Source organism: Empidonax traillii, unplaced genomic scaffold, assembly GCF_003031625.1.
Source record: "Empidonax traillii isolate 1590-97213 ecotype Southwest subspecies unplaced genomic scaffold, ASM303162v1 scaffold491:size805508, whole genome shotgun sequence".
Lineage (NCBI taxonomy): Eukaryota > Metazoa > Chordata > Aves > Passeriformes > Tyrannidae > Empidonax > Empidonax traillii.
In genome coordinates this window covers 758,045-782,334 of record NW_020955684.1, presented here as the reverse complement: position 1 = coordinate 782,334, position 24,290 = coordinate 758,045, and the positions used below count along the sequence as shown (strand labels likewise).

At 42.8% G+C, this 24,290-nt stretch overlaps 1 protein-coding gene across 6 annotated transcripts; it reads right to left on the bottom strand.

The window, feature by feature from the left end:
- Positions 1-2,122: 2,122 nt before the first annotated feature.
- On the bottom strand, positions 2,123-20,529 carry CNR1 (cannabinoid receptor 1). Of its 6 annotated transcripts, XM_027896261.1 has the most exons (5): positions 20,205-20,278; positions 19,252-19,289; positions 12,746-12,838; positions 12,247-12,354; positions 2,123-7,239 (listed from the first exon to the last, which is right to left on the bottom strand). In XM_027896261.1, the coding sequence occupies exons 2-5, from the start codon at positions 19,254-19,256 to the stop codon at positions 5,754-5,756; spliced, it is 1,692 nt and encodes a 563-aa protein (XP_027752062.1). In that variant the 5' UTR covers positions 19,257-19,289; positions 20,205-20,278; the 3' UTR covers positions 2,123-5,753. The 6 variants fall into 6 exon arrangements, with proteins under 6 accessions (XP_027752062.1, XP_027752065.1, XP_027752067.1 ...); XM_027896264.1 differs by lacking the exon at positions 19,252-19,289 and having other exon boundaries at positions 20,205-20,529; XM_027896266.1 differs by lacking the exons at positions 12,247-12,354; positions 19,252-19,289 and having other exon boundaries at positions 20,205-20,529.
- Positions 20,530-24,290: the final 3,761 nt, after the last annotated feature.

Below are 24,290 nucleotides of genomic sequence, written 5' to 3'. Positions count from 1 at the left end.
TTGACCCACCCAAATTCAAAACAGATTTTCTTGGAGGTAAAACCCCCCAATGAATACAGAAGCTGTTATTTATTCTGTCCCATCTTTCTTTTAATGTCAGTGAAAATGCAAATACATTGGAATATAAAATTGCACTTTCCAAATGCAAGCTCAAAGTTCAAAAACCTGGGGTAAGACATCATCTCTACTGAAGTCAATAAAAAATTCCAACGGACTTTATTGAGACAGGATTCAATACCTTAAAATGCTTTAACATTAAACTGAGTACTGCTCTAAATACCAAAGATGATTTATTGGAAAGCAATACCAGGGCATGTCATGCCTCATCATCAAGATTACCTTGGGCTCATTATCACTTTTTCTCCTAACTGGATTTCAAAGAGCAGTATTAGATGGCCGTCCAAATTAAGGAGTCCTGTTAAAGGCAATCATGTGCTTCATACATTATACTGCTATTTAAGGAAAACTCTTTATATCAATTACCTAAAAAGACAAATGCATAAAAACAGAATGGAGGAAGACGTATTCTAAAGTGTCAAATAAAACTCCCCACCCTATGCTTACTTAAACACAGGCAAAATTACTTTTTTCTCTTCTACTGTAAACTGTTCCCTCATATGATAATTTTTCAACCAAGCCTAAGCTGGACCTTCACTGAAGACAAAACTTTAAAAAAAAACCCTACCAACAATATGAAGAAGTTTTATTGATGATGTGTGTGCATGATGATATTGTAACTTCTTAAAACATCTGTCAGAAGAGTGGAAACAGTAACAGATGTTAATATGAAAGGCTAAAACAACAACAGTACATTTGCCCCCACATTTCCTGAGCTGGTAGAGTGTGGGAAAGCAGTTGCTTGGAAAGCTGTCATTATTTCCTCTCGTGTTGTTAGAATAGACTTATAAATGCAGTTAGGTGTTACCATCAGAAGGAGTTGACAGTTTGTGGCAGTATAACCCTTGTTTTCCAGTGAGCATGGAAATACAGTGGGAATAATCTCCTGACTGCCTTGAAAGTGACAGCTTTTAGCAGAAATATTCAGACTTCTTAAATGTAGTATACAGTTAAAGATTAAGAGCTAATCTTTTATTCCTAGTTGCTTTTGCTTTTCCAAGACTTTCTCAATTCACCGGTGACCTAATTTTTAAAAATATTGTGACACAGCCATGATCCAAAGCCTTGGCAGTGTGAGGTTCATGTTTGAACTTGATGATCCTAAAGGTCTTTTCCAACCTAAATTATTCTGATTCTATGACATGCTCACTTCATCCCCTAAGGATGTTTTCAACCACAGATGTGAGGAAGGAAAAATTGCCCAAGTAAGATGAATCTGAGATTATGTCATACAGAAAACTGATCCTCTGAAATAGGCAGGGACCTTTCTATACAGCCTTTAGTGGGATTTTTCAACCCTTCCTTTCAGTTGTGGATGAGCAGCAGCGAGAGCGCTTTAGTGTGACCCACAAGCAGTGGAAAGGCTTAGCTTGCTCTCCCTGCACAGCTTCTGTGCATCCCTGTTTGACCACTTCATCTTCCACTCCCTACACCCATGACTCTGCCCCCATGGGCACTGCCCAAAACCAGACTGTTTGTCTCAAGTTCTTGAGTACATTCACAAACCCCAACAACCTATTTAGATCGTCGTTGCTGTTGGCAGCACTATTTTAGTTTGTATTCCTTTCTTCTGCTCTTTTGTGTTTTGTTTTTCTAAAGTATATGGGTTTGCCTTAATGTAATATCTCTGTGCAAACATATGCATCTAAGGAAGGCAAAAGAAATTTATTGCATTTTGGCTAATACAGAGGAAAGGGGAAATTGCCTACATAATGAAACAGGAGATGCAGTTTTAACTGTGTCATTTCTCTCGTCTCCATAGTACTGAATACACAAATATAAAATATATAATCTACCTCCTCCTTCAAACATATCAACGTACAATTAAAACCCACAAAACTTGACAACCTGTTGTCAAGTTGTTTAAGCAGTTGTTTCAGAATCTGACAGACAAACTTATAAACAAAACGTAGAGCACCAGATTGTGGAATGAGGCAGCATTATCACATGGCTTCCTCAGTTATCTAAAAATTTGGAAAACAAAAAAGCAGAGGAATACTTTTTCTCCTTGAATAAATAACAGTTTAATTACATTATAGAAATAAAATATGATATGGTAGGAATACAATGGAAATCTTACAGAAATACTATTCTGCTACTGGTAGGTAAATGGTCAAAGCTACTTTTCATGACAATTTGAACAGTACTTGTGTACAAACTATTATACAGGTTGCTAATGAAAAATATTCCAACAGTTGCAAGGATGTTACCAGCTCAAACAAACATCTAATGATACAATATTCTTCTAAGAGGAAGTAATAATGTTAGATTTACAGACAATAAAGAGTTATGTTCTATACTTCGAAACACTGGAAATAAAAAACTCAGGTAATCCAATTTCTTTACCTCATATTATCACAAGGAAAGATTTTCCTTTCACTATGAAACAGCATCCCAAGAGACCCTGGAAACAGTTTATTCAAAGGTAGTATTTGAGATGTCACAGCAACTTCAACAATTTTCCTAGTCTACAATTACAGACTTTTTAGGCCACTGCTTGTACAGATGACTTTTTTTTTTTTCCACTTATTTACATACATTCAGCCCATTAACAGCAGGTAAAATGCACTGTCTATCTCACAATAGACACACTAAAATTTTCATCAAAAGGCCAGTGCAAGAAGATGTGGATAGTGATTGCACAGCATCGAGGAGATTATATTATACAAATATACAATCAGACTGTTGAGAATCTAACTCTGCACGCGTGTGACATAGATGGTCTTCTCAGTAGATACGTGACACTTGGAGTCAGTACACAGACATAACAGCAACGAGCGCTGGTTGGTTAAATGATGATGGTGTGGGTGGCCATGGAACACAACATTGTTTGGCTGTGCTATCACTAAGTGAGGGTAGGCAACTGCAAATTAGGAATACCTAAAGCTGAAGTTTAAGTACAGCTTTTCTTGGAATGGCAGCAGATTTTTCTAATGAAAGAGTAGTTCTACTTAGTGTGCAACATGTAAGGAAATCATTGCCGACTCTTAATAGATGGTTCTAAGTGAACCGATGCAGTTCCCAGAGCTTTAGAAAAACACATTATGCAAATAAAGATACTGATGATAGACAATAACATTTCACAGGATGCTATTTCTTATTATATCAGTAAGCACCAAGTTAAGTGCCAAGACAGCCCCATTGTCCCATGACTTATCATGTAAAATTTAGAACTTGTATGCACAATGAAGGTCCAGTTTGCATTTAATTCACAAGAAGACAGTTTCAAAAATGGCTCTTAAAATACCTTTACATTTCAAATGGGCTTCCCCCCCCTCCTCCCAGAGGACTTCTTTAGGATGGATTAGACCTAGATATAAGAAAGATCTTTCAGGAGGACTTGTACAGCCTCTGGGAGTCCTCTGTAATACACAGGTTTTGGCTGAGCGTGGTGGACCCCTTGAGAGCATGGTGCCCTGCCCTCTCACCCAGGTAAGCTGCAGTGGGTGGAGGAGGAAAGTACCCCTGCCTCTTCCAACTGTTGCTCAGAACCTCACCTAATCTGATCTTTAAAATGTCACCACTCATTAAGCCTGAACTTGGAGCCACTTGCATCCCTGCAGAGCCACTGGCCGAAATGGGCTGGGCTGCTCTGGCCTGCACTGAGGCATTAGAAATGTCCTAGGAATGTCATGGCAGCCAGAGACCCTGGGCTGCTGCCCTGTCTCCTCCTCTACGTAAGACCAATGACGAGTGGCAGGGCAGCACGGATCTTGTTCCACTTGCCCTGTGCCATGGAGGAAGTCACCCCTGTTGTGGCAAATGTCAGGCCGCTAGAAGGCTAAGCTGTGTTTGCAGCTATTTTGGCAGAAATCAGCCAGAAGGGTGAGGGAACAGTCAAAAAAAGCAAGGCAGCAGAGAAGAGGACCCCAGACCTTCTGATTCAGAATAGAATTACAGAATATCCATGCCTCAAAGACTATCTTGTAATATGTTCCTTGTGACAGTCCTAGGCAGCAGAAACTATCCCACCATGGAACAGAGTCACCCTCTTCCGTCAATAGCTTCTTCCTTGAAGCTGGTAGTGTAAAACCCTGTCATTGGTTTCAGCGAGATTCACTTCGTTTTCAAGCCATCAGATTTCACTACTGACAGCCTTAAAACAAACTATCATTTACTTCTGGCTTTCTCAGTTTTCAGGAACATCATTGACAGCCACAGCAGCTGTCAGTGCGGGCTCAATCCATGCTCTCTGCCTCTTTTTTCCTCTTTTCTCAAGAGCAGCTGAAAGGTTGCTTTCTCTAGCATATTGATATACATCTCAGAGTTGATCGAGACATTCTTAATATGGTACTTTTCATCAGTAATCAGTTGGAAGAACTCAATTTTAGAAACAGAATTCATGTGCAAAGCGTGCAACAAGAAATACAGTTACATTTGGTCATAGTGTCCTATCGTAGTTATGATACCATGACTCACACTGATTAGTACACACACACACGCAAACACACGTACACACACAGATATTTATTTATATACACGCTCACACAATAAGAAAATGTCTAAGTCTGACAATATTTCCTCCTCTTTTACTGAAGACGGAAGTTTGGCATCTCAGGCTCTGAATCTGCTTAAACCTGGGACACAGGAATGTGACACACTTCAAATATACATCAACTGCACAGTGATAACATGGCACTTTGAGTCTGACACATGCTGTCTTCAGTGGTCCAGCACCAGCACGTGGCTTAAAACCAGTGACCCATTAAAGGAGCCAACATCCGGGACATTTGCTTTTCAGTGTTCATATTCATGCAACGCCCAAGAGCAGGGCAATAGTCTGTGCAACCATAAACATCCTTCTGCATAAATGCAGTAGTATTTAAAAGTCTGAACCAGTGCTTTCCTTTCTCACATTCCTCCTCTATTCCTCTGTTGCTGTTACTCTCATATGCATGTGAAAATAAAAGGTAGTGGGGAAATAATTTTAGTAGAAGAACACAAAGCCTCTCCTCTAAGTCCACAGAAGACCACTAAAAGTGTAAAATTTCATAGGAATTCCTCAAATACAGTAAGTGTTTTCAATGGGGTTTACATATCACGTTTCACATTATTTTCACGGAAGTCTACCTTATCACTTTGTTTAATTAGACAAATATCAATAACACATAATAAAACAGCATACAATTCACAGGACACGACACATTTTACAAAACCTCTAAAATTCAGCACTGCCACGTTTGGAAAAAATCAGAAACTCCTATTACAGACATGAAATACACTCCACATTGAAATGAACAGCATGATTACAAGGCTTTTTTTTTTTCTTATTTGATGGTATTGGTTTAGAATGCATTATTTTTCAATTAGGTTTCACAATTTTTCTTCACACCCCAAAAAAGGAACCATTGCTAACCTGGTATTTTCTCTGTGCTCTTTCAGGAAACATTATTATTCAGTGAACACCTTTTGAGAAAAAACTTGTGAAAATTTAGCTTGAACACCTAACTGTAAAACCTGAAGAACTGGCTGATGGTAATGCTCTTAACACAATCATTGCTCAGCTTACAATGACAAACCAAAAAATATTACAGGAGGGTACAAACACGTTAAGCCATGGGTTTGGTTTTCTCTGTTGTTGATTTTTTTTTTTTTTCAAACTAACTCCTTCTCTCCCAATCTGAGAAGTCTGTGACTTACAACGCTTCAGCAGTTGTGTCTGTGGAGACAGACATGGTAACTTTGGCAATCTTAACTGTGCTCTTAATGCAGCTCTCGGCAGCCCTGTGCACGTTCCCCGCGTTGTTGGCGTGTTTGTGCTGGCAGTCAGACTCCATGCTGTTATCAAGGGGCTGTGCCGTTCCTTTGCAGGTGGGGAACATGCTGCGGAAGGCGTGTCGCAAGTCCTTGCTCCTCAGAGCGTAGATGATGGGATTCACTGTTGAATTCAGCAAACAGAGCATGCTACAGAAGGCAAAGACAGTCTTGATAAGCTTGTTCATTTTCCCAAAGACATCATATACCATGATGGCGAGGAGAGGGCCCCAGCATATGATTAAAACGACTAGGATAAGGACCAAGGTTTTGGCTAACCTGATGTCCATACGAGTTTGATCAGGCCTAGTGATCTGTACCTTACTACCATCCTCCGTCGACTGAACGATTATGCTTTTCTGCGTGCCCCGCTGAAGCATGCGAACAGCGTGGCTGTGAGCCTTCCACAGTATGTACATGTAGGCATAGACAATGAACAACAAGAGGACGCTGGTGACCCCGATCCAGAACATCAGGTACGTCTCATCGATGAGAGGGAATATGTCCGAACAAACAGAATTGAGCTTTTTGCAGTTCCAGCCGAGTAGAGGAAGAACGGCTATTACAATAGCGATGGTCCACATCACACAAAACGCTACGACAGCCTTTGGTCGGGTAACAATCCTTTTGTAAGCTAGTGGCCTGTGTATAGATATGTATCGGTCTATTGCCGTGAGGAAAAGGCTACCTACGGAGGCGGTGAAGGAGGCTGTAACTCCACCCAGTTTGAACAAGAAGACATTGGGGCTATCCTTCCGGTGGAAAACATGAAAATCCACAAAACTGTAGACAAAAATGACGCTGCCCAGGAGGTCGGCCACAGCCAGGCTGCCAATGAAGTGGTAGGAGGGTCTACACCGGAGACTTCGGGAGTGGAGGATGACACACAGGACGAGGAGGTTCTCTAGGACCGTGAAGGTGCCCAGGGTGAGTGACAGCACAGCAATGGCCAGCTGCTGGCTGGGGTTCAGGATCATAAAGCACTCCATATCCATAAAGTTCTCCCCGCACTGTATATTCTCCTCATTATCCTTAAACGTGGACAGGGACTTGTTGTAGAACTCTGTGATGTTGACCTGATCTGAAGGAATAATGCTCAACAGGGGATCATCTCCTGCAGTCATTTTTTCTTGGAAAGGATCACCCCTGAAGGAGGACAGAGGGAACTTCTGGGGGTAGTACCCCAGCTTGGATGCCATGTCGCCTTTCATGTCTTCGTACTGGATGTCGTTGGAGGCCACGTAAAGGAGATCTGTTGTGATTGTTCGGAAAGTTGTATCTGCGAGGCCATCTAGGACTGACTTCATAACCCCAGTCTTGTTGGTTTCAGAGAGACTTGGGGGACAGAAAAATGCATCGGAGGAAATCCTATAGGGGGAAGAGATCAGACTTCATTAACATAAACAGGGAGACAAAGTCCATAAACAATTTAGTTGAACTATGTCAAACAAAATCAACCCTTCTCTTATATTCACTACAAGTCTAGACTTTGCCACTGTGGGAATAAGGGTGGGTCAAGCACTTAGAAAGAAATCACATGGATTTCACCAAAACTGAATTACATTAAAAAGTTGAATAAAAAACAGAGGCATGGGTAATCAAGTGTTTCACAGGAAAGCAATTTTCATTTCTCATCAAAACCTTCTGAGCTGCTCCACCAGAAAAATATTTTTCTCTAGATCTGAACTTGACTTCTGATTGCAAAATACCTTGCAGACCAATATTCCTTGGGCTTACTTCATGTAGATAATACCAAGTACCACGGCAGGAGCAGCAGTAAACTGAATCATCACCTTCATTACTTTTCCTTCAAAAGGCACCAAGGGTTTTGAAAACTTATCAACAGAGAGGCAACAGGGACTGAGCCATGCACTCTAAATTTCACAGTTCACTCAGTGTGCCCGTATATTCACATTAGCCAGTTACAGCAATCTGAGGTCTACTAACATCCTGAATTTGCTATTGTAAATTTATTAGCAAGGGATTTAATCTACAAATATATAGCTTCATAACATTCATGCACAAAGATTACTCTATTCCTTCCTTCTGCTAAGCAAACTAAGGTAACTGGGATGTATGGGCTACATGAGGGAGGCGGGTTGTTACCCAGCTCTGTCTGCAGTTTCAGGAAAGGTGACCAGTGTTGCTAAGTCAGTGAGAGAATGGGTGATCTGCTCTCTATAGACCAGAAGTCTCAATCAGGGCAGTTCACGCTTGCCTAGATAAACACGGAACCGAGTTTGGGGCAGAGGGCAGCTCTGGACAAAACTCCAGGCGAAGGGGACCAGGAGCCACTGCTTCTGTGAGAAGCAGGGTAATGTAACTCCCTACTGTGGATACCCTCGAAAACATTCTCTCCCCTCAGAAACTGGGGGGACTTGGCAGAAGGTCCCCAGGTAGTCAGTGGTCTAAGTCCTGTCACGTTCAGCCTTTGCTCATGGCTGCAACTCCCGTCAGTGCAAGGTGCAACTCCTGGCCAGGGTACCCTTGGGGAGGACCCTCATCAGCACCTGACAAGTCTTACAGCTCTTCTTATGCATTTATATTATTCTTTATATCTTATCTTTTATATTACTTTGCCCATAGAAAATTCCTGGACCGAACATCTGCTTTAGGGTCCCCTTCCACCACGTGAGTGGATGAGAGTGATCTGATCATAAATAAGAGCCAGAATCACTCTTTTGTGTATAACAGCTATTCTGCATCCGCTGTGGGACATCTTGATGATTACACCAGCAATAGGAGCAAAACCAAGCTTCTTCTTGGTTTTAGAATGGAGGAAATTGTTTGTCACACTCAAGAAATCTCACATGAAATATATACGCTTGTACTGACTTAATCTGTTCACTTGACACAAGTAACAATAAATGGCCAAAAAGGGCATGAGAGACTATCTGCCAAAACTCTCAGTACAACTCCTAAAGAGAAGATTTGCACAGTAGGTACCACAGCTCTGTTTTCCCATGAAAATTATCGGAAAGCAGAAAAAGATTCCTCTCTAACAACAATACCAATAACTTATTAACCAATAACTTACAAACATACAAAATCATGAGCATTTCTGAAAGCAGAGACCATTTGGCTGATGATATATTTACCCTGCCCTTGCTTATATCATCTGAACACTCAAGACTTTTTCCACAGTTCTTTAAAGTTTTACCTTTCATTAAGCAGGCCTGGCCATTGATAGTAAAGGGAATATATGAACTTAGACCTTCAGAAGACACTGCAACTCCAGTGCTGCAAACAAGGATGAGTATAAACAAACCTTACTGGGATAGTCTTAATACACAAAATATACTGGCTGAGTCAGCTTTTGCTCAGCAAGTAACAATATAATTATTAGACAACATTAAGGAATTTTAGTCTGAGGGTGTGAGCAGTGAGGGAGAGAAATGTCACTGAAGCATACATTAAAAATGAACAGCAATCATCTAATATGTAAGGTACTTTTCTTCAAGAAGGTGCTTTACAGCTGTTCCTAGAAAATCTGCAAATGTTACATTTTGCAAGGATGATGCTTCTTAACAAATCTGCTTTGGGTGAAGTCTGGCAACTTTACACTTGGCATTATAACACCAGTTTAAAATCAGAAGTGAAGAATGTGTTATTAATCTGAAAACTACAAAAAAACATTAAATAATACAAATAGTTCTATAAACATGTAAAAATGGTTGTGGTATCCTCTGTTATTCCAGCTTTTTTCTGACAGAAAAAAGACAACCATTTTAATGATTAAAGCCACAGCCCCATGTCGAGAAGATTATGTTTGAGGAAAGCTTCAAAAATTGTATGCAACTGAGCACTTCTGTTAGACAGACAAACAAATTGTTATGAGGTAGCTGGTCCCTGCTGGAGTCATGTCAAGTATAGACTCGTCAGAATTAGGTGCCATGCCTTTGTTTGAAATACAAATGAAAAAACACGAATTCCTGCGTGTTCTTTTGAAGGTGGCAGTGAGTTATGTGACAGTATCACTATGCATGCATATGCTATGCTAACAACATGGTTAATGGGATCAGGAGAAGCAAATCTTACTCTGAATGTCAATGATTTTTTTTCCTCTGTATTTTTACATTCAGATTATTACAGTAATTTCTACCTTATTGTATCTGCAAAGAGAGTTTTCTTTGGGAGTGCTTGGGAGTTCATTAGTGGTGTAGTTTAGGCTTTGGGGGATGCTGCTGACATTAATTTTGGTTTTGTTTGCTGCTGGGAATATCATAATTGGAAATTTCTAGCTGTATGTGTGCATGCACCTATTCAAGCAGCAGTTGATTTTTATTAAAGTTGCAGTAAAACAACCATTTTCCTGATCTGGAATTGCACTTTACAGGAATTTCATTTGTTTTAATTTAGATACTAGCTTATCCTGGTATAAGCTCTCTACTGAAATGCACTGAAGAGATCAGCGAGGTTTTCCACAGCTATCTAGTGAAAACAAGACTGGACCTTTGGCGCTGTGGTTATCAGGTCATAGTCTGAGGGTGCTGCACGATTCAACACAGACTGAAAAGGCAATGGCAGAAGCAGTGGTCTTATTTCTGATCTCTTTATTTGGTCAGGTGCACATCTCAGCAACATAAAAATTTTTTCTCTGAGCTCTCCTGTCCAAACCTGGAGTGGCGAGCAGGCACTGTGCACAAAAAGACACCCCATACCATGTGGCCACACTGTTCTTTGCAGTTGGCTTCAACACAACCCAAATACATACAGACCAAGAACACAAACCCATACTGCTCAACACCCATGGTGATCTCTACATTAAATACTCCAGAAGCCCCTGTGGCTTCTCACAGCCTCCCTAGAGAACATGGATCCCCCACACAGATCTGTCCTCTCTGGATAGGGCTGGAGTGATGGGTGTGTGCTGTGGCAAGCTCCCCTCACAGACAGGGTAGCAGTGACAGAGAGCCTCCCTGCCCTCCCAGAATTCACTCTTTCACCAGAGCCTTTGAGTTTCAAAGCTCTCGGTTTCATCCCTTCCTTAAATGAGCTCTACTACCTCACTCATTTTAAAATAGCTTTTAAAGGACTGAAACACTGATTAAAGATGAGGGAGAGCCTGTACTGACACCAGCATTCAAAATTTTTGATATGTTTCCACGACTGCACACAGTGCAAATACTGAATTATGATTACAGATAAAAATTAAACAACAGAAAAAAATTCCAAGCATCTTTTATCTTGAAGACCAGACCAGAAAAGGCAAAGCTGAACATCATTTTAGACACTTTTCCCAGTCATCCAGCAGCTATTGAAGGGCACTGTCGGACCAGCCGTGCGAAGCAACTGCCACTAGATGGAGTGGCTTTGACAAAGTCCCAGCTTAGTTGTCTGCAGAGACCTGCATTCAACTTCTTCCAGCCCTTTTTCCCAGCCTACTTTACCGGCGATCAAATATTTGAGGTGTTAAACATCTACCTGATGATTGAAGGCAGCAACTTTTTAAGACTTCACCTTTGAAGTGAAAGAATTAGTGAAGAGTCGAGGGGGCAAATCTTACTACTGCCCTCCACTGTGTGGTTACATCCTAAAAGATGCTAAGATGATACCAGAATATACGTACACTTTAGGTAAAATAAAAAAATACATAGTATATAAAAGACTGGTAACATCATCAAGGACAAGAGGGAGAATTACACCTCTTATTGGTGCACAAGACCAGTTCACTTTGGAACAAGAACGTGACTTCATTAAAATGCTATTACCTATCTTCTCCTGCTGTTCTGGAGGAGAGGGAGGGCTGGAAAGTTTTTATTGTTGTCTATAAAAACCGCTGAATTTATTATTATTTTCAAACCACGATGACTGATAGAGCAATTTTTAAAGCCTGAATAGAAGCAGTGAGTATTTGTGTTCTTCCTTGGAAAGTCATTATGAGCAATACAATGATGCTACTGATAACTGCAAAAATGTTGACACGGCAAGAAAAGGAATCAAAACTAGAAAGGGAAATCCACAATCAAACCTTTCTAGCTTCTATTTTAGAAAATACTTTGATCTCCATGTCTAAACATTTGTTCTCTGATAATCATAGTTAATTAAGAATAGGCTAAAAGGACAAGTAGGTAGAATTGAAACAGTTTCTGAAGACACAAAAATATGTAAATGTGCTCTCCTTGCGTACATGTTGTAAGGTTGTAAACTGTTCAGAGAAGGGCTTTATCTTCTGATAAGGTTGCATAGTGCCCAGTACACTGGGATTCCTACCAAACTGGATCCACAAAGTAACACCACAGAAGAAACAGAAATTTATACTCGTACGCAGTCAGCTGGAGAAGTATGAGTGAAATGAGGTTTACCATGGTAACTGTTGGCCTTTAGGAATTAGAACTGTCCTATAAAATGAAAATTTATATGGCTAATAATTACCTTATCCCATATGGTGATGAACAATACTGCTTCGAGGACAGAACAAGGTTTCCAAGACGGAGAAAGAAATGTGCAGACTGAGAAATAGCATTTGCAGGCTCAGTAACACTGAGCAAGGAAAAAACACATGTTGACAACAATGTGACGGCAATGTTACCCTTATCCTATTTACTGGTTTACTACTCTATCTCTAACACTGTGCTACTCCTAGGCTATAAATGGCAAAAACACTGTCACTCCTAATTCAGGAAAACCTGCATTCACTTCAATCAGAATTTTCTCTGTGTGAGGGATGGGGAAGGAGAAAGACACTAGGAGAGGACCAAATGAGGGATGTTATCTTCTAGATACAGCAAGGCACTATCAGCTATGGGGTAAAGTAGGGCATGCAAGTACTGAATCAAATTTTGTTCTTATGTAACATGATCATATCTCTGGCAAGCTGAACCTTAATTAGCAAGAAGCCACAGCTACATGGTTATTTTGTTAATTAACATACCGTTTGCACACTAGCAGAATAAGGACTGGACTGTTCCAATTTGTAGGTAAACAGCCCCTACGTGACACCCCCCAGCATCCAGAAGCCGACAATCTGAACAACAAAAACAAAACAAGGGGGAAAACAGGGCGTTAGTCAGTGGTAGACAATGTTTTTAAAAGAAATAACACTATTTTCTCCCTCTCAAGTTTTGTTGGTGAGATGTGCGTACCAGTTTTAGCACAGGTGACTTGCACGTACAGAGAAAAGGAGGTTGTGCCTTACCTCCCAAACAGTCAGGGGATAAACGTGTGTCTAAGATCAGAGAGGTTCAAAAGCAAGGTTGAAGTCCTGCTCCATTTGGTGCAGGTGAAGGACCCAAACTTTGTTCTCCTGCAAGGTAGGTGAGTGTGCTGGCAGCCCTTACGTTCTGCTGTCCACCTCTAAACTCCTCGAGTTGTTCCATGCTGATCAAGAGTTAAACATACAGAAATAAAGGCACCAACTGATATTTCAGGAGGCAGGGTGCGCACCTGGAAAGTGAGAGGCTTAGCTTGAAGCCCTTTCTCTGAACTAAGCAACCCCAGGATGCATCTCCTGCATCCCACCCAGGCGCAGGGAAAAAAGAGCGGGGACGGCTGCCCCATCTGCCTGTGAAAAATGGTCTAAACTCTTGAGATCAGTCAAAAGCCCTCAGCTTATAAAATACAACACCTTACACACACACCGCCTACCACGTTGGAGACAAGACGAAGTACTGAAATCACAAACCAGCAAGGGGATCATCAGGGTCACATTAATGGGAAACTACAGCTACCTGCTCTGCCCAGCTTTTGTGAGAAAGAAGGAAAGACTAAGGTGTCTTATCTTTAAATGCGGAATTTTAATACCTTTCACAGTTTATTTATCATAATTTCATATAAAGATAAAACTTTGGAAGAGTATAAAGAGTTTGCTGAAGTATGTAAGACTCAGATCAAAGGAAACAATTGAGCAACAATGAAGCAATTGTGACCTGGTTGTTTGCTTAAAATCAGCTCCAGTTTAGGGACTCAAGTACCAATAATTGACTTTCCCTTCTCCTTTCCGAATATAGCAGAATGGACAGATACTACAAAAAGTTTGATGCAATGCTATGGTATTTACATTTTAAAGAAAATGGAAGAGAACTCATGAAGCTGGGCAATTTTGAACACAAACTTTTTCACAAAAGTATTTATCTTATCTTGGATTTCAATACTCCAACAGAAATTGTATAATTTCCAGTCTCTTCTCTAGCCATTCTCTAATGCCAAAAAGTGCATGCACTTACTACTGCAGGGACAGAGAAGCACAGCTAGGTGCAAAAGTGGGCTGAACATTCATTCTCCTGAAAGTACCTAGAAGAAATGGCAGTTTAGTACACAATGTGTAGTTTAAGGCAGAAAAATAATTTGAAAAAACAGAGCAGGACATAAAGGACCCAGGGTCCATTGGATGATAAATGCTAAAGGTCTTCAGAAGAACGTAATGTCTAGAGGATAAAAACCGGGGGGAAAACACACTTATTAGGAAGCAAAAAAAAGTGAGAGAGAGAACCATTCCAAGAAAACAGCTTCCATGTAATGGCCAGAGAAGAAGAGAGAAGGTCAAGAATTTGTTGCAGCAGAAAATATTAGTTAACTTTATTAAAAGAGTAAGGATTAGAAATAGAAAGATAGCAAAAACATCAGGCTCCAGGGAGAATGCTCATAAACTGCACAGAGTGTATGCCTGCCTTTTCATCCTCCTGCAACAAACTGACTGTAACAAGTTTTAATTAAAGGCTTTGTGAGATAGCAAGGAGATGTTAAGAGCAAAGGTAATGAGGGTAAAGTTTTTGGTGTGACGAGGATTGGTATGATAGAGGAAAGATAACTACTGTCCCCATACTGGAAATAAAACATCTCCAGGTAAGACAGAAGCAAAGTGGGGAAAGGTAAGAGAAGACCCAAGTGGAAGAAGCCCCTGTGAGGCAGAGATGCAGAGAAAGAGAAGAGCTGCCTTTGTGATCGGCTGGAGGAAAGTAGATCAGGTGAAGGAGAAAACTCACGAGAGAAACCCTCCCTCCTCTTCTGAGCTATGTGAACTTCAGACACCTCCTTAAGCTGAAGGATATAGCTAGTGGGATTTTTCAGATCTCCCCATAAAGAAAGAACAGATCCACTGCTCTGCGGGCAGTGACTTGCTCTTTTGAAAGTCCATTTCTGATCTGTATTCAAGCAATGAAGGAAGATGCAAAGGACTCTGAGAAGCCATCTTTGGTAAGGTCAGAGAAAAGGACAGCACTGTACGCATGGACAGTGGGGACCAAGCTGGGGCCTCTCAGGAGAGATCAGCTGAGTAAATTTGGCCAGGGACATTAATTAAAATCAAACTGCTTAAGGAAAATGAAGTACAGGATACGGACCTCAGAGGTTGAAAGGAGGAGAGTGCTCAAATGGAGCCACTGGGTGACCCATACAGCAGATAAACACACTAGAAGTTAAAAGGGGGTTTACAGGCTATGACAAAAAGTTAGTGCACAGAAGGCCAGCAATACACTGCAAGCAAGATCCCTTCTACCTCAGTGTTGAAGAGCCTACTTCTCCAAAAAGTTATTATGCCATCAAGTACTGGCAATGCTCAGAAGCTAGGTTAGAAATGCTTTAGGCAAATGCGATGTCCCACACCATCAGCATTAGCGAAGGACAAAAATATTCACTCCAATTAAAAAAATGTAGCACATTCTTTCATTTCTGGAGCTATCTGGCCTTTCATAAGATTTAAATAAGCTCAGATAACTGTCTTCATAGTTACATTCAAATTATAATGATATTAAAATATACTGCCTTCACACACACAAACAACTTGTGAAATTATTTGCCAGCACATTAAGCTGCTACACCAGATTGCCTGGCAGTGGTGTATGTCTTCAAAATATGCAGATGCTTTTCTTTCTTTAAAAAAGGGAGAGAGGGAGAGAAGTGAGAAAGAATTACAATGGAATCTGATAACCAAGTAGCCAGAACAACAAATTGTAGTGAGACTCCAATCAATATAACATCAGATTTGGAGAAACAGTTAAAATATACTGAGAGATCACGGAATATTCTGAGTTGGAAGGGACCCAAAAGGATCACTGAGTCCAACTTTCTAAGTGAGAAGCCCGTACAGGGATTAAACCCACAATCTTGGCATTATTAGTACCAGGTTCTGACAAACGGAGCTAATCTCAGGGCCGCAGTTACGACTTTTTATTTGTATGTGTGTGTAAATATATATTTCTGTGCATAAATTTACAAACAGGTATACACATAGAAAAAAACCCCACATGCCTAAAGGAAGAAACACTGCAGGACTGTTTTTCATGCATAAACTCAAATTTCAAGTGCTAGAGGACAAGCAGACAAGCTAGAAGTTTAGATACAATAAATACAGGTAAGATGAATATCCTTTTGAATTCCCTTATACACAGCCTTCCTGGGGAAAAGCAGGAATCTAAAACTAGTGTATCTATCACTGAGTAATAATGCATGTATATATACATATGTCATACACTTTTCCAGGCACATGCATAGTCTGGACTTCAGTATCACATTGCTTAAAAGAGAGGCACAACTGACTAAAACCAGTGATTTCTGAGAGCATGTTTCACATATTCAGCACAACAGTAAGGTGGGAGACCCCCAAGTCCCTAAACACAAACTTGGAAATGTTTCCTAAAATGCAGAAAGATGGAAAGGACTCCAATGAGGGCTGAAAGGAAATGGACAGAACAGAACTGCTCCTGCTCAGGACTCTATGGTGAGTGAACACGTTTTTCTTATGAATATACAATTGCCATAAAACAGTTAACACAGGATGGGGTACTATTTGATGCCATCTAGCCTCAATCTACACAAATAATACAACATCTGAATTGTGTAAAACATCCAGTTTCACCAAACAGTCCTATCAGAGTATAACGAGTGACTATTTTACTAACATATCCAGTAGTGAAATATCTATTTTGTCTGTAATTTGGATGTTGCTAGCTTGATCAATAAAGGATGTTTCTACTGAAGAGAGGCAGAACCAGGCTTGGGGTGTGCATTACCATAATGCCCCTGCATGAGGCACAAATGGCAGAATAAAATGTGCTCCGACCTTATGTTGCAAACCCAATCATTTTTCATGAGCAACAACAGCACCTTTGGGGAAAAGAAAAAAAAAAAGTTCTGTCTAACGAGAAATTGATTTATAAGTCATTATAACCATTTCAAAAGGACAGGTCATAGCTGGTTTCAGCGATCATTAACAAAGCCACGCACTTTCAAAGGGCCTCAGTTCTGGGGGGAAAATTCTTATCCCACCAACAGCAATGGGATGTGCACTTTTTGTAGCAGTACAGTGTCATTCTAGAAATGGAGACATAAAGAGCAGTACTGAGAAGACAGGTTGTCACATTTTTAACTTTACATTACTAACAAATGCTCTTGCAGCCTATTCTGGCAAATTTGCAAGCTTGCTTTTAGGTACAAGGGGCTGGCATTCATTTCCACTATAGATAAGAAAACAAGAGCAGCCTTGTTATGATTAAAAGGGTCTATTTCCCTCTGCCTTCTGTCTTCTGTGTCCATCTGCATAGCTGCTTTGAACTTGGCCAAATCCCAGTGTTAGGGTCGTCCACAGTACATATTTTAAATCATCATCAGACTTGTGAATTTGCTGTTAGAGAAAAATCTCCAAATTCTCACCTAAATGGTCGATGAGTGGTTTTGTAGAACATGCATCATTTTACATAGACTAAACTATTGGGGAAATTGCACCGAAAAAAAAAAGGCAGAAAACCAATTTACTGTTTCATGAGAAGACTCAGATAAAGACAATACAGACATCTGGAAAGTAGTGAAGAGCAACCACTGTAGAGAAAAACGAATTCTGTGGACACCTCGATGACTGCATGACTATAGAGGTCACAAAGTCTGCATTTGAGAAAGAAGTTACAGTAATTTCTCTCTAAAGGTGCAGAATTAGAGAAACTAGGTGAGTGGAAGACAGCGTACGAGACCTGCAGAACCGTGAATAGCAATGTATTTGTAAAAATCTCGGGCAATACTAAATTAACATATAAGTTTGGATTCTCCATTGCCTCTTAATCTCTTCACCTACATCTACTCAACAGAAATGAAAACCATGCTACCTCTCCCTTTCTACTGCGTAACACTTTCAGCACCAAAATTCCCAGTGGGATGAATCTGCAAGCATTTTGAGACAGCCCCATTAAAGGTTGATAGTCAGAAATGGCTTAAAAAAGAAAGAAAGAAAGAAAGAAGTTTCTTCTTTCTAAACTTCCACTGCCCAATCAGAAACTTGTGAACAGGGGAAGGGAAAGAAAGGCTTGCATTGGCTAAGAACTGCCATTCCCTAAATAGAGCATGAAAGCCTTTAATGGGATCCTTTATGCAACTGAGCTAACATCATTCACCAAAGAACAACAGCCAGGATCAAAGGCGTCCACCAGCTCATCCTCGCAATACTGTAACCTGCTTCCACCTTCACCTTGAGTTTTATAGGTATTTTGATTTGATTACTGTGGGTTTAAGTGTCACAGAATGGTTGACAAGCTAAATTCACAGCAAATAAGTCGGTTTCTTTACCTAGCCAACTTTTTTCCCCCCCTCCTGGCAACAGATGCCTGCTGGTTGGCTCAGTCAAACAATTATTGTTTTTATCAATTCTGCTTTAAAATGGTTTTATTCAAATGGTTCTGCTTCTTTTTCCAAAGACCAATAGAAAATAAAGCAAAGCTGCTACTTGTAGCTACAAAACTAATTTTAACCTCAAGCAAATCAGGAATTCCACATTCATCTTCTGAACTGTTTAAAGATGTTACATTCATTTCTTTTACAAATGATTTAATAAACTCTAAGCCTGCATAATAAATATTCCTACTCCAGTCACAGAGGTTTTTTTCCTTTCTTGGGAAAGGAAAACCCATGCTGGCAGATGATATCAGGTGTAATGAGAAAAGAATTAAGCACATCCAAGTAATTTTTGCAATGTTGCACATTTTGTTATTAAATATCATACCCAGTATCACTCTGATTCTTTGAGTGATCCTGGTATGTGTTAACAGAAGTGCCACCCCCAGCAGAGAATGCTATATTCCTTTAAGAAAGGGTGAACAATAACAATGAAAACAAGATGATATATCTAAGGGAAAAAAAAAAAAAAAAAAAAAAGAAACATTACTACGCCTTTAACAGGTTAAAAAAGCCACACTATGTGGTTTTTTACAAACTTGTAGATACTCAAGGAGTATTTTGCTATCTGGCTCTACGTTATATATGTCTCTTTATCTTCTGAAGGAAAAAAACAGGTGCCGAAACTGTTAATCTCATCATTTGCTGCCACACGGAAAATAACACTGATGATAATTTTAGAGAAAGAAGGAAAACTATGGACTTCATCTTCTGACACCATTTTACTTAATCAAACTGCAATAACATTAATAGGCTCTCTCCTACCAAAGGCTTGGTACATACCTCATCCAGGGGTGTTCTTAATGGAGATTTGCAGACGCCTTTGAGACAAAAAGATGCCCATTTAAAATAAGCCCATCTGGCTCAAAATTATTTCTCAACAGCTGAAGATTTCACATGACAAACGCTGCGTGAAGTTTAAAAGGCTCACTCTCTTTCGTCTCTCTCCCCACCATACCTCCGAAATTTCAGACAAAAAACATCCAATCAACCAACCAAAAAACCCTACCGGGATATACTGAGGATGCTGGACTCCTAAGTGACATCTTTTAAGGGAACATCATTGCGCACAAAATTACGAACCGCCTTTTATTTCGGTTACAGCGTCAAAAGCAGAGTTTAGGGACGAAAAGTGCACAGGAAAGCCGGGCTGAATACCACCCGCTGTAAATCACCAGTGGGTCAGGATGAGAGGAGAAACCTCCGATGTCAGATGAGGTCCTGTGGGAGCCTGGGAGGCTGCCGGCTCCGCGCACAGAAGAATAGACGCGTGTTAACCATAACGCCACCAGCTTCCCGCACCCCCGCTCGCTGACGGGCCCCCCTCGGCAGCCGGGTCTCCCCTTCTCCGGCCGGGATCGCGAAACCAAACCCCGCTCCTCGGACCACCAGCTTTTCCCGGGTGGTCCCGGGGCACCCTCCACCTAGCCCCAACAGCCCGAGGCGGCGGTGCAGGGCCGTGCCTGGGGCAGGGGCGAGACCCGCGCTCTGCCCTGCCCCCGCCGCAGCGGAGGTCGCGATCGCCGCGGGACTCCGCGCCAGATCCCGGCGAGGGATGCTCCGCAGGCAACTGCCTCTCCTCCGCCCGCTCCGCCGTCGGGGCGGGAGGTGTCATCCCCCGGATCCCCGTCCTACTCACGCCGCCAACAAACTTTGAGGGGGACAACGGGTCCCTGGCCCCAGACCACGGGGCACCCGCGGCTCCTTCCCTCCCCCCCTCCCCTCGCCATCCTTACCCTCCGCACGGCACCAGCCGCGTCCCCCGCTCCGGCCGCGCCGACCCCTGGCAGGCAGCGTGAGCGCCGCCCCGCCCGGACACCCCAGCACTGGGGAGAGCCGAGGAGGCGGTGCCGGTGAGGGGAAGGAGGAGGTGGGAGACTTCTCCCCCCGGATGCCTCCCTTTCTTCCCTTCCCTCCCCTCGGCGCCTCCTTTCCGATCACCGTCGCCCTCGCTCGCCCGGATCAGGCGGCACGCCGGGCTCCGCCACCCTGCCGCCGCCGCCGCCGCCGCTCCATGTGCCGCCCGCCCCCTCCTCCTCCTCCTCCTCCTCCGCCGCCTCCGCCCGCCGCCGCCTCGGCGAGGGGAGGCAGCGCGGGAGCCGCCGGGCGCCCGGCGCGGCTCCGGCACACGCCGCCGCTACGTCCCCCGCCTTCCGCCCCGCTCCGGTCCCATTTATGAAGCCCGGCGCCCATCACGTGTCCGTGTGTGCCTTTTGTCCCGGCCCTGGCAGCGGCGGAGGCGCCCCGCACGCGCGGGCAGCGCCGGGGCGGACGGGCGGCGGCGGCCAAACTTCTCCCCGGGGGAGGGACGCGGGCACACCGACGGGCACCGCGGGGGCGGGCGGCGCGGAGCGGGCCCCGGCCGCGCTGTCCGCGTCGGGCCGTTCCCCGCGGCCCCGGCCGGCCGTGGGCGATGACCGGCCGTGAGCCCCGTCGTGCCGGCGCTCCGCCGCGGCGCCCCCATCGCCGGTCGCGGGTAACCGGGCCGGGGAAGGCGGCGCGCCGGGCCCCGGACCAATGTGGAAGGCAGCGCCTCCTCCGGCCCGCGGGGGCGGACGGTGCTTCCCCCCCCGGGGGGGCCCGGCCCGGCCACCCGCCGGCGCGGCCTGGGGAGAGCCGGGCCGGCCCCGAGCTCGCCCCGGGCCGCGGGGTTGGCGCACCCAGGGGATGGGGTGCCTTGGCGGCCGTGGCTGTCCGCGTAGGGCATCCCTTCGCCGTCCCAGTTATTCCTGTGAAACACCGGAGTTCTGCCATCGTTTATTTCCCCTTTTTGTCACTAGCCTTGTGTCCCGCCTTGGGTGTTCTGGGGCTCACGCGACAGCCTTCATGGCAACCCTCAGGAGTGCTGAGGGGCGACATAGCTCCAAAGGCGAACACGGAATGGGCACAACGGGCAAGCTGAGCTTTATTCAACAGTCAGTTCCTAAAGAGTGTGATATCCAGCTGGCTTTGCTCCGTGTGCTTTTTCCTCTGCAGTGTCATAAATATGTATTTGTCTTCACACGAATTAATACAGAAAGATGATAAATGTTTATTATTTGACATAGTGTCTAAAGACATTAACTGGTCCATCCACCCATGGAGAAGAATATGCCATATTCCTTGTTTCTCATGAAAAAAAAAAAAAAGCACTCAGCTCTCCCAAGTGAAGATTAAAGGGTTTGGGTGGCTGTACTTTTTAGGGGTGTTCAACTCGAGATGTCGCTGCCATCTGATATTGACTCTTCCTCTTAAAGGCTACTCAAGCTGGGCCCCCAGGGTCTGAGGCAACCAAAATCTCAGGGCTCCATCCACTGAAGTGCATCTGCTGAGGAGCACAGCGTCATTCTCACAATCTAGTGTTTTCCCTGCATTGAGTCCCACAGCGAGTCTGCAAGATCATAATTACTGCCTATAATTTTTCCACCACTAGCTCTTTCTGATGGTAATCGTTAAATTAACAAGAAAGGAGATAATTTCCATTGGCACGCTCTGTGAGAAAAGTGGACGGGGGAAAAATGGCTAACTCATTTGTGTCCAGCTTGAGTTTCTGGTATTAGTCAGTCCGTCTGTGGTCATTTGGAAGTGGTGTGTAAAAAGAACTTTATTTAAGACTGCATTAAAACAGATCAGATTTCTCATTAGCTGTGCATTTCAGAAAGTACTGACTTGTCCTCCTCAGAGGACTACAACTTTTTTTTTTTTTTTTGTAATTCTTTGAAAGAGTTGGGTGCTTTTGCTTTTAATGTGAACCTACTGAGTTAAACATGTCTTCGATGGTCATGGAGGAACACATCCCCTCTGCAAAGGCAAGTCACATCAAGTGGACATCGCCAGACTAAAATCAGCCCTCATGGAGAATTTAAGGGCATGTGTTACTGTTCATCCCACCTCCACATTCATGGCTTGCTAATGATCCCCATCCTTAACTGGGAGTTACTCCAGTCTCAGCATAATCCTTCTTTCCATAGCTTCTAAACTGGTATGGGTAGAGAGGGAACCTGTAGGGTTGAACATGTCATCATGCCCACTTCCTGAGGGTTTTTTCCCCCCTAAAATCCCGTACAGCTGCTACTGCCAGTTCAGCCCGCAGTTATAACAGTTCCACAGGAGACATGACCTATAGGTAACCAGAGGTGATTCAAGCACTGGGTTCTCAACCTTCTTCACTGTGGGACATCCTGTGACCCCTCATGCCTTGCCCACCCCAGCCCCTCTTCCAGGATCCTGCTTTCAATTTAGCAATTTGGCAAAGGAAAGGTTGTTGCAATCCTGTGACACCTGTTTCTAGCGGAGCTGGTTGGAAAACCTCTGAAAGAACAGCTTTGCACTGGAAAATGCAACCCTGTCAAAATGGAAATGCTTTTCAAACTTGTGTCAGTTGCACTGGAAATGTAATTTTAAAAAGAGTAAGTGGTGAAGGGATGTTCCAACAGTGTGGGAACATCTTGCTGTGACATTTCCAAGCTAAATGTTTCAATTTCTTCCTTCAAAATGAGTTTTGGTTTTAAAATATTTCCTTTTATATTATATATTACAAAATAATAAAAAAATTTGAAAAGCTGTCACTTGTTATGATCAATCTGAAATAAAGGTTCTCCACAACTTTCTCAAGGTAATGAATTCTTCTATTCTGATTTGGAGCAAAACTTTAAATTACAAACACCTAGTGAAATGAATATCTGAATTTTGCTGGGCTCTCAACCACGATGGAATTCCAGAACGCATCACGGCTGCCTTTTTAAAGTGCATAATTACAAAATGTTTGAAATAGTAGAGGGCTACTTGCCGTCTTGTCTTGCACTTTAAGCCTTGCTGCCAGTTGAGAGAAAACCATTCTTTAACAAAGATGAGGTCTGTAGCAAAAGATGCGGGTAGACATAAACCCTGAGAGCAGAAGTTCGCCCTTTTTTTTGGTTGCTCCCAGTTAACGTATTTCAAAGCAGTGCATCTGTCAAGTATCTGCTGACCACCCCAAGTACTATTGTCTCCCAATTTGGATTGGGATAAAGTCAATTTTCTTCCTAGTAGCTGATACACTGCTGTGTTTTGGATTTAATCTGAGAATTGTGTTGATAACACACTAATGTTTTAGTTGTTGCTAAGCAGTGTTTACTCAAAAGTCAAGGACTTTTCAGCTTCTCCAATCTACCCACCAGTAAGTAGACTGGGAGGCACAAGAAGATGGGAGGAGATACAGCCAGGACAGCTGACCAAAACTGGCCAAAGGGATATTCCATCCTGAGTGGTGACATGTTCAGTTTGTAAACTGGGGTGAAAGCTGCCTAGGAGGTCACTGCTCAGGGACTGGCTGGGCATCAAGTGGTGAGCAATTGCACTGTGTATCACTTGTTTTGTATACTCATTTTGCTATTACTACTACTATTACTATTATTATGCATCACTTGTTTTGTATATTCCAATTCCACCCCTTCCTGTTCTGTCCCATTAAACTCTCTTTATCTCAACCCATGAATTTTGCTTCTCTCCCCCCACCCCCTCCCAATTCTCTTCCCTATCCCTATGGGGACAGGGAGTGAGTGAGCAGCTGTGTGGTGCTTAGTTGGTGGCTTGGGTTAAACCACAACATACTGCAACTGGGATTTCCTTCAGTTCTTATTTCAGGAAGAAGAGACAAGGGGGTAACAGATGAGATAATCTAGATGATCCTATACTCTTTCTAAATCACAAATTCTTGCCTTCTCAGTCAGATTGTATTCTAAATACTTTTATTTTATATTTTTGTGAAAAATTACCTTTGCCTCTTTATGAATGTTGTTCTCCATCCATTAAGCATTTTATGCATCTATTTAGGTTGATCAGAGGTGCCTAATGAGTGACCT